Source organism: Pinus tabuliformis, chromosome J (assembly GCF_031772625.1).
Source record: "Pinus tabuliformis cultivar Carrire ecotype Pingquan chromosome J, CPIR1, whole genome shotgun sequence".
NCBI classification, from domain to species: domain Eukaryota; kingdom Viridiplantae; phylum Streptophyta; class Pinopsida; order Pinales; family Pinaceae; genus Pinus; species Pinus tabuliformis.
Window position 1 is genome coordinate 1,521,999,943 of NC_142295.1, and position 11,079 is coordinate 1,522,011,021.

The following is an 11,079-nucleotide window of genomic DNA, read 5'->3' on the forward strand; positions in this document are numbered from 1 at the left end:
TCTTCCCAAATTCAATCAACATCAAGGATTGGTTCTGAGACAGAACTACAAACTAGACTTCTTGATAGGAGCAGCTAACCACAAGCACCCTCTCCAATGATGCCAATAATCACTCGTGAGACATGTCAGATATAATCAACTGTAAGTAGTGTACTCAAAGAAGCAAACGAATGCATGCTTACACCTTTGGCTCTGGTGAAGCACAATATGACGGAGAAGAGATTGAATTTTAACGCGGCCAAACCCCAGTAGCAGTGGCCGGTTGATTATTTAGTGCAGTGCTAATGGCGGCCAGGGAGTTGATGCGGAATTTCCTTCTGAAGATAGAAATCAAGGCCAAGGTTTATGAAACTAGCGAGGCTGCTTTTTTTTGGTGCCCCTTAGATGCAAAACCATGTACAATTGGCTTATCACTCAAAGGGTCGGAAGTTGACCTTCTGACAACGCCAAATATGCCACAGGAAGGTGTGGATGTTTGGTACATGACCGTCTCATACAACACCCGTTGGGAAACATACATAATCACATATGGTGCATTGGGTTTAGTGCTATTGTCAATCTACTCCTGTCAAAGGAAATCCAAGCGAAGAGACAAATTTTATTCAGAAGTTGCGCCCACGAGTTCACAAACTGGCGCTGCCGCTTACTGTGGATCAGCACCCACTGTTGGAAATGTTTGCCCCTATGATGAGTCACATACTAATTCTTCGGGAGCTGACCGGGTGAGCGTAGAAATACCTGAGGAAAATCTCTGTACCATCTGTTATGAGCAACAATGAGATGTCATCGCCACATGCTGCCCATGAACTCCTTCGACCAGATGTGGCGACAGAATCTCACAAGAGAGGAGCGTTGGTGCTTCGATGGCTTGTTCAGAAATAAAAAAGCCCCAGCTGCAAGCGGAAGTAAACACGACAGAGAGCGATGAAACAACGGAAACGGTAGAAACAGTGGCCAATGTGCGAAGTGTAGAGCAAGGGGTTCGACGGCAGAGGTATGCCAAGATGAAGGAAATACTTTCAGCAAAATCTATCACAACGTGCAAAGATAATTACAATATATCGATTCAATGCATCATGTGAACGACGGTTCAGTGCACCACACACTCACTATTCAATAAATAAGTCACGACCTTGAGAAAAAAAAAGGCTAGTGTTAATTCATCCGGGATGTGTTATAACAAACCCAATAGCCCAGGTGGTGGCTACGAGTGCTCGGTGGTTTCTTGTTTTCTTTTCGGCCGTTATAGTGGCAACTGATGATACAATAACTCCAGGGTCTGTGCTTAACGGAAACCAGACAATTGTCTCGAAGAACGGCACATTCGAGCTGGGTTTCTTCAAGCCCACTGGCGCAGATAAATGGTATGTCGGTATCTGGTATGCCGGAATCTCTTTCAAAACCTGTCCATTCGAGAGACTAGGCGTTACATATGGGATGCCTTACTATGCTCAGCAGAATGGCAGCCAGAATGGCGCTGACCAATGTTCAGATTCAATATGCTGCTCGGTCTCTTCTACCCATCCGTCTCCCAACGTTCAGATGTAATAAGTGCAGGCTTGAGCCCAAGAATAAACATCCTCTTAAAATAACTAAGTAATCAGACCATATCAACGCGTTATTCAAGGAGGCTCAGACAAGCTTGGCAGGAAATGACAACATGTCAGAGAATCTGGCGTTATCTCAGGTCGCAGAAGATCACATAATGGTAGATGCGAGACATGCGCAAAGAGTTGAGAAAATTTTCAGCCTTTTTTAAGGAAAACACCAGGCCAACAGAAGATTGAAAAGACGAACACTAAAGAAAGAGCGTTTCTTAGAAGCTGGAAAGAACATTAACCTCTACGCCTTAGTCGCTGCCCAAATGCAGAAAGCAACCCAGATTCTACAACTGTTATAATAAAAAATACCCTTCCAAACTGTCCATCTCAAAATCAGAAAACAGCTATCCACCGTCCAATTCTAAGTTGTCGAATGAATACAAATAGCTAGAGACACAGGGATGCGTAGGTTTACACAGGCCACACAAAAACAAGTGGCTCACAAAAGATTGAGCATATTATGAACGAACTTGGCTCTGATACCATGTTAAACACACATGGACAGCAAAAAAGATATGAAAGATAAATCAGTGAATTCATTTTTTTTATTAACGTAAGATACACATTTATAGTACAATAGGTGACTCTTGGGATTCAGATCCCAAGGTCTCTTGGACTGCTTAGTCTTTCCGGCTTCCACACTAACCCTTTAGGATTAGGTGTCCAACAAACCTCTACTACACCACTTTGATCTCTTCCTATCAGTCCCACTTATGCTCGGTTCCCAAATCTAAGAACTTCCCATAAATTTATGTTTCAAGTAACATAAAAGATTATCGTCAGTTGTCATCCTGCCCATGTCGGATTTCACCTAGCTCCCTGACTCTTCAATACCTGTGTCATTTATTAATAAAGTTATGGGATTTCGGCCATTATTCCCTACTAGCCCAACTCCAATCTATCTCGTAGCACTTATTTATTAATCAAGTTTCAAGTTTTCTCTGCATTGTTCTCGCTAGCTCGACTCTAAACTATCCAGGTCACCTATTTAATAAGATCTCGAGCTTCCATGTTTCTAGGCTTCCAGGCACTGTAACTTTGACTATGGGTGTCCTTAATTTGACTATTAATAACTTTTTATTCAGAGGGCCATTTGCAAACATCCACATACAGTTGGAAATATTTTTCTGAGAACAATATAACTATGCCATTTCTGAGAGCACTTGAGCTAAACACCTGAGGCAAAAATTCCTTCAAAGTCTGGGACTCCCAACCATCATAGTCATAGTATTATAACTTCTTCAATAAGCCTGCTACTATGATGATTCTCTACAAAATACTACAACAACCATGGGACTCCCCTAAGATTAACACACCATGCACACTAAGGTTGGCTTGGTTGACAGTAATGCCAACACATTGAATTCCACTAGTCATTCGGACAAGGCCAACTACCCAACAATATCCCCCTTTGGCATTGATGGCAACAGACCAATCTCCCCCTAAAACCAGGCATGGTTACCTCCATCATTGAGATTCCCCTTGGATTTAATAAGATTCTCCCCCTTTGACATCAATGGCAAAATATTCTCATAAAATCTCCCCTGAAACACTGCAGCCTACTCTTCATTTGATCCAACAAGCTAAGTAGTTTCCAATACTCTTTGTGTTTGAGTCATTTGGATGGAGGAGTCATCATTGTTATCTGATGTTGAAGATACACAAAGGGTTCTCTTGCCAGTGGCTTTGTGAAAATGTATGCAAGTTTCTCTTTAGTGGCCACATATTCAAGTCGAAGAACATTAGTAGCAACTTGTTCTCTTAAGAAATGAAACTCGATAGGAACGTGCTTGGTCTTTGAGTGCATGACAGGATTCTTAGAAATGATGATAGTGCTAATGTTGTCACACTTGATTGGAATTGGATCATTCAACTCTACTAATGTCCTTTAAGTTTTGCTTCATCCAGAGAATTTGTGAGCATCAAGTGGCAGCTGCAATATACTGTGCTTTAGTTGTTGATAGAGAGATGGAGTCTTGCTTCTTGTTGACACAAGATACAAAGAAATCTCCTAAAAAGAATGTTACACCAGAGATGCTCTTCCTGTCATCAGTACTGCTTGCCCAATTAGCATTAGTATAGGCCTTTAATTTAAACTCTCTGCTCCTAGCATACCACATCCCATAGTCTGTTGTGTCTTGCCAGTATTTGAAAATCCTTTTTACAACAATGAAATGGCTTTCTCGGGGGAAGGATTGAAAACTGGACACCAAAACTACTACTTGCATAATGTCTAGTCTGGACATTGTGAGGTAAAGAAGGATTCCAATCATTGATCTACAGATTGTTTGATTTACAAGTGATGTCTCATTTTATTTACATAAATTACATCCAGTAACCATAAGGGTGCTAACCGGCTTGCATTCTTCCAGTCCAAATTTACTTAGTGTTTCTCGCAAGTATTTGGATTGGGAGATGAATATGTCATCCTTTGATTGAGAAATTTGTAGTCCTAGAAAAAAGGATAGTTCTCTTATCATGGACATCTCAAATTTTTTCTGCATAAAGTTTGCAAATTGATGTCCCACTGCTCTAGATCACTGCCAAAGATTATGTTATCTACATTAACTACCACGGTCAATAAGTGGTCATCTTTAGACTTTATATACATATTTCTATCTGCAACATCCCTCTTAAAGCCTTGTTGTTGAAAGTATTTATCCAATATAGCATATCATACTCTAGGGGTCTATTTGAGCCCTATTATAACGGCTACAACCACCCTCCAAAAATTTTCCTATGGTTTGATTTTGGAGACTTCCTTCCTATCCACAGGAACCTATATTGTATTGATTCAGGTATTCATGTTTTAATTCAGACTTATGTTTTTCATTTGTTCTTGTTTTTGCTTGTTTCCACACTTAACTGATATTTCTAAGTCACAAGTTGATCTCCCGATTTGGTCTTACAACAATTCTGGTCTTGCCCCTAGAAACTGCGCAATCCTTGAGGGCAAGTAGCCTTGATGATTGGAATTGCACAGTTTAGAATAGAAATCATGCTTGAGCTTAGAAACTGCACAGCCATGGAAGGCAACAGAGCAGTAAGCCCATAAATTGTGCAATCCCTCACTAAGCTGAGACATTGCGCAATGCACTAAGCCGGAAACTTTCCTAGTTCCCCAGAATTGTGCAATCTTTCCTTACAGTATGCATGGCAAGTTTCCTCAGAAAAGAGAAAAAGCAACCCTAAAAAATAGGGATCCATCAATAGTATCTCGAAGGAGGCACATTCGTTATTTTTATAAACTTCTGCCAAGTGTCAATTTTTCCTTGATTTTAGGCATGTGCGTCATAAACCCTAATTCGCTCAAATCTATTTAATCGATGCATTCTCGAGGAGATCAAAGAACCTTCAGTGTGGTCGTCATCATTTTTCCAGGTGAGTTTCGTTTTTATCATCTTTTACCACTTTTTCTGTCGCTTTTTGTAGTTTCACTTAGGTGAGTGTTATTTTTCTTATTTCTCTTCATGGTTGTTGGCATTTAAACTTATTTTAGCTTGTAGAAGTGTTGTTTTAAGTTGTAATTTTCCTTTCACAAGTGTCGCATCAGTTTTCCTGTTTTTTCACCGATGGTCACCATTGTGGCGACTCTCCTCACAAACTTGATTTTCCTTCTTTTTTTTCAAGTTTCTACACTTGATCTATGTTGACCACTTTGTGCCAACTACCCTATAGTAGTACACTTTTTCGCAAAGGAATTCCATCATGTTTAGCCATTCAGATCATCCAAGATTTGTCATCATCAGTCATTTGTTTGTCAGAGTTATAAACCTATTCTGCAGTTTGTAATGTAAATGGTTTTTGTAAGACCATATGTATGTAACAACCTAGGTAACCTTAATATTTTGCTGATGATTTCCAACCTAGGAGGTTTTTCGTCTCACTAATTCATCTGTGTTTCTAAACATAGATGATCGGCAGAGTTTTTCCCTCCAGCCTCACCCCAAAACTAGGGTAGATTTTCTCGTCAAGATCTTAGGTAAGTCCCAGTGTTCTAGTTGAGTCTTTCTAAAAGTGATTTGAGAATAATTTTACCTAATTTGATAAATTATTTTATTAGAAATCACTTGATGTACCAAATCATATTAAGTCACAAAATTGGGTAAATAATTAATGGTCTATAACGAATGGGTTTTACCCCTTTGAGAGTTGAAATGTAATTATCTTATGTAAATAATATTTTAGCCGTGTTGCTAAAATATTAAAGGATTGGAAAAAAATTATTAATCCCCTCATAGGTCAGTCAACTAAATTTCCTAACAAAAATAAATTAAAAATCCTAAGCCAGAAATTTAATTAATTAGAGTCAAATTTAAGTCTTACGAAAAATAAATTCTCCAAAATAAAAAATAAAAATTGTGGGTTCTAGAGAAATTAATTTTTGGACGTCCCCCACCAAGGGAATATTGAAAATTTAAATAAATTTTGTACCCTTGGGCCTTGGCGGTTAAGTCAAAGTCATTTTTTTAGGAAATTAGCTCAAAATAATTAATTTTGAGCTAATTAAAAATGAATTAAAAGATAAAATCGAAAATTCCTCAAAGAATAAATATTTTGATGGTGAAGATTAAAAGATAATTAAATATTTATCAAGCCAACTAGTCGTTTGGACAATTTATCTATAAATTAAAGGTCATTTATCTCACAAAGGATCTGATCTTTGAATCGTGTACTAGCTCTCGAAGCTCTCTTGTAATTTTTTTGGAATAATAATAACACAAAATTTTTTGGGGTTTTCATTGATGGTGGTGTTTCTCTCCTATTTCTTATGGAAATATTGTTCCTAATGCTTTGTTGAAGTATATTTTAGAAGTTGTTGATTATTAGCCTTTGGGAATAATCTATTGCACATGTATATTTCTTCGGTTATTGGATCTAAGATAGCATTTTAATTCAATTTATTAGCAGGTATCTCTATTTTTTTAGGATTATAGTGTTATTTTGTATCTCTTTCGATCTGAAAACCTTTTTTTGTTAAGTTTGGAAGATCCTTCTTTTTCTATTTATAAAAAGCAAGTTTAAACCACATATGTGAGATAGGTGGCCCCAACTTGCCCAATGGGAAACCAAGTCTATTGGCCACCTATCCTCGTTATAAGCCATCCAAAAATAGTAAAGTATCAGTCGTTCTAACCAAGCTATATACATATCAGTTTCATGATAAGATTCTATATGTCTATCTAACATAAGCATGCATATTTAAAAGTAAATGCTACCCGTAAAAACAAAAAAAATGCCCAGGTAACTGACTATTCCTGTTGTTCTTCTGAGGCTAACTCAACTGGTGTTCGCTCCTTGGCTGAATCCTCGGGCATCTTAGCTAGCTCGATGATGCAAGGGATGTGCCTTTGAATTTTGTCTAGGCGGATGTCCTGCTTGTGCAACTGGAATTGGATCGTCTGCAAATCTTTTTTATAGTTAGGCATGTCCTGGAGAGTCAGTGCCATCCCCACTGAAATTTTCTCCATTGCCTTCCCCATAAGGCTCTTCATGAGCCAATATAGATAGAGGGTCTATTTAAACTGAGTTATTCTGCCTCTAGTATTCCCGGGATCTGGAATTACAGCCCGCCAATTCTCCATCTCCTCCTCGGATTCGCCTTCCTGTTTAATTTCCCCCTCTCATTCTTCCAACAAGTTGTGGATTCCAGCATGCATTCCCTCCCTGTAGGCTGTCGTCGCTTCGCTAATGAGGCATTCTACCGATTTTCCTCCCTCGGCTTGGTTCCAAGGTGCTCAGGTCATTTTCTCGAGTTGAATCCTGCCCATGTCTGTCACATCCTCTTCCTCTTGTCGGTCAATACTTCTCCGCTCTATCCCCTCCCTGTTCAAAAGCAAGATGGATTAGCTCTCTGTGCCTTGCCTCATGCCTCTCTTGCATAGTTCGGTTGACCCACCCCTCATGCAGCCAAGCGCAATTGCCTCTGCTTAGGTGTGCCTTCCCGTTCCCCTATGTCTAGTCATGAGTTTCCCATCGAGGTTATGCCTTCCCATGCCCTTCTACCAAGTAAAGATGCTCCACTCCTCTACCATCGCTCATGCCTACGCTTTCCCCATGCATTACTTCTGCCTCACCACCCACATAGTAATACAAATTCTCTCGACTACTCACAAGAGGAGCGTCTCGTTTGCAAACCTGGTCAAGACTCATGGCTCTCACAGCCAGCCCATCAAGCCAAACCATAGTCACCCCAAGCCTGCATTGTTCTCCCTTGCTATCCCCCTAGTTCCCCTCCCCTGGCATCTCTTGAACCCCCCATCCATAAACAAACAGAGTTGCCATAGCAAGGGGATTGTAGGGCTAAGAAACATACCTGAAAATGCTTCGTTGTTTCGGACAATGTTAGCTCCACCTGCTTGCTCCAGTGCTCCACCTCCCACCAACATTCGTAGCAATGCGATTATCCCTATCCCGAATTCCTTCTATTCCCACTCTATCTTACCATATCGATTCACCTATCCTTCCTTACACGCCTCACCTCCTACCTCGTCCTGGCCATACCTGCCACCTCTCCCATCTCCTCTGTCAGTTAACATGCGGGAGGGCACCGCATCCATCGCCATGAGCGTGTGGGGGGCGATGTCTGACATCCCTTCTTGCCTCGAGCACGCACCCTGATGGGTGTGAGGGGAATTCCTCGGTTGGACCATCCAACTCCCAAGGCATAAGATCTAAAGAGCCTTTCAGATAGAAGGCCCAAGACTTATCTAACGAAGTTTCTCTTGTAGGATTTCTTAGCTAGTGCCTCATTTAAAAATTATTTATCTTTTATATACTAAGTTTACTTGATAGATCTGGCTAGGAAGAGATTAATTCTACTCATCTTGGAGCGTAGTTGGAATCATACTCCTCATATCTAGTAGATCTGTATTTTATTTGTATAGATCTGAATTTTTTGCAGAATAATTTTAAGTTTTTAACATTCGAGTTTTGGGCTTGAGTTTTATTTTCTGTACATATTAGGGATATGGGTTTTTCTTTTTGTGCAAGAAGAGATCTAAGCCTCATCGAGAGAAGTATTGGGGTTTTGAGATAGATTTAAGCCCTGAAGGGCAAGATCTAATCTCAAATTTGTTTGCGGGGCCAATAATAAAAGGGTTATTCAGTGAAATTTTGATTAAATTATAGATCTGAAGAGGAGGAAATTTTTGTTATAATTTTGTGAAATTTTTGGGCACTCAACCCTCCAAACCTTGTTTATCCTCCTCCTTTTCCTATGGAAGATCTGTTGTAGCCCTCTGCCTTAATCCCTCTCAGCCTTCTTTCCTACATCCCTCTCAGCTTCTTCCCCTAGCCCTTGATTGCCCTTACCTTTAACATTGCCTATAGCAGCCTCCTCCACTACTCTATTCCTTGCAGTAACCTCCAACCCCTATTACGCAACTCCCTTTCTCCCATGTTCTTCCTTCCTCATTGTCGTAGTCATTTCTCCTCCTCGGCACCCTCTAAAAAAAAAATTGTTGCCTATTCCCTCTTCCACTCTACCTCCATAACATCCACGGTGCCCAAGCCACTGCTACACTTTTCCTTCTCATTTCTTCATCCACTACTCCCTCCTTTCCCTCACGCAATCCCTTCTCCCTTTTCCCAACACCCTTCTCCTATCTTGTCACTACTGCTAACACCTTCCATTTACTGCTTGTACCATCCCTCATCCTTACCCGCAAGCTCTACTAGAATCGTTAAGGCTTCAACACAACCTTTCATTTGCTCATCGTTGTGTCAAAGAAAAAAATTGCAGTCACCAAGATATAAGTTTGAAGCAATTTACTGTGAGAGAGAAATTGATTTTCTGAGCTAATACATCATCGAATTTTGCAGAGAATTTTGGATAAATAATTGTGTTTTGTGTGACACGTCAAAGGAAAATTTGCGCAAGAAGTTCCAAAGCTTAGAGCCTCAGGTTTTGTTTCCTAAACCTTTGATATTCTCATTGTCTAATACATCGTACTAATCACATTAAAACAGTGACGTTCAATAAATACATAGGCAAGGGAATCATTGGTATAGATCTATAATTTATGGTGACTGTCATATGTTTCTTGAAGTCTGATTAAAATAGTGAGTCACAGTTTCATTTTGATATTTTCTAAGAGATAGTTGATTGTTTAACATATGTGGCATTGATTTGGCATTTAATATCTTACTGTTTTCCTAAACAATGTCTCTGAATTATAGTTTCTTTTAGTTCATAGTGAAGGGAATTGTTTGCATCATAAGTAAGGTTGGAAACAAATTGTTAACACTGATATTTGGGAAATTTAATTCTTATTATCTTGTGAATGCCATGATCTGAATTCACACACATAAGCTGACATCCTAAGGTGCAATTATTTTACATATTTGGTTAAACTGATAAGTCTAAGGAGTTATTGGTATTTTGTGTTTTAAATTCCTAAAATACATTCTTGTCTAATGTAAGATCATTATGCTAAGATATAATTCTATTTGAGCTAAGTAGCATTGAAAATAATTTACTCGATTACATTTGATTTGGATCTAATTGAATATTTGGGCTATTTGAAAATGTCTTGGCTAATTAGTTTTGAATTTCAAGTACTTGTCATGGGATTATATATTGAGATTGGATAAGTATTCCATGGTGGATCTGTGACAAATTGTGCATTTCAGTCATCTATTTTACTTTGTTGGCATTTTCCGAGATTGGCATTCATATTTGTGATTGAGTCTTAGCTTAATTACTTAGCGATATAACTTATATTAAATCATAATCTAAGTACTCCGAGGCTTTAAAAAATCTCGCTTCCCTAATCATTCTCTAATTTCACCTTGCATTTGCATCCTAAGCTAGTTGTGCATATTAAAACTTACCTCCAAGCATAATCTTGGTTGATAGAGAGATAGGAACACCTTTGCATCTTCTCTTGAGAACTCTATATTTTTTAGTATCTAAAACAGTGAGCTTGCAGTCGTCAAAGCCACAGTCTCTGCAGCGCCAAAGGCACTGAGTACGTTAAATTTCAAGGAGATGGATCGTTAATCACACCCTCATGTGCTTCACCTTGACTTCTCTCTGCCATTTACTATAGAGTTTAGTCTCAATATAGATAAAGATAAAAGTGTCCCACTTAGATTAAGAATTTAAAGTAAAATCAGCCAAGATTCTTGCATTTCACATAATTCCTAGGAGTTGCATTTCATACAGGGTAGTTACGCATTAAAGTAGCAGTTGTCCATCTAGTACTTGGTCTTAAAATTTCTAAAGCAATAGTGTTGATTCCATACGACATTGACTTAAAATCTATATATCTAATTTAATCCTTAATATCTTGCTAAATCTAAACAAGTACTTGGCCACTCAACTGTGTCTCCCGAATTAGTTGGTTCCCAACTAGTCCTTCTTCAGCACATTTCCATAGGATATATCCCCCATATTCTAGTGTTGGGAGACATCTTAAATGGAGAGGTTGGGGATCAAGGTGACAAACCCTGACCTGAGTCGTTGTCGCAATGG

General features: G+C 39.1%; 1 protein-coding gene across 1 annotated transcript; it reads left to right on the forward strand.

The window, feature by feature from the left end:
* Window positions 1-284: 284 nt before the first annotated feature.
* LOC149233288 (uncharacterized) lies at window positions 285-779 on the forward strand. The gene has a single exon (XM_089382145.1). The coding sequence runs from the start codon at window positions 285-287 to the stop codon at window positions 777-779; it is 495 nt and encodes a 164-aa protein (XP_089238271.1).
* Window positions 780-11,079: the final 10,300 nt, after the last annotated feature.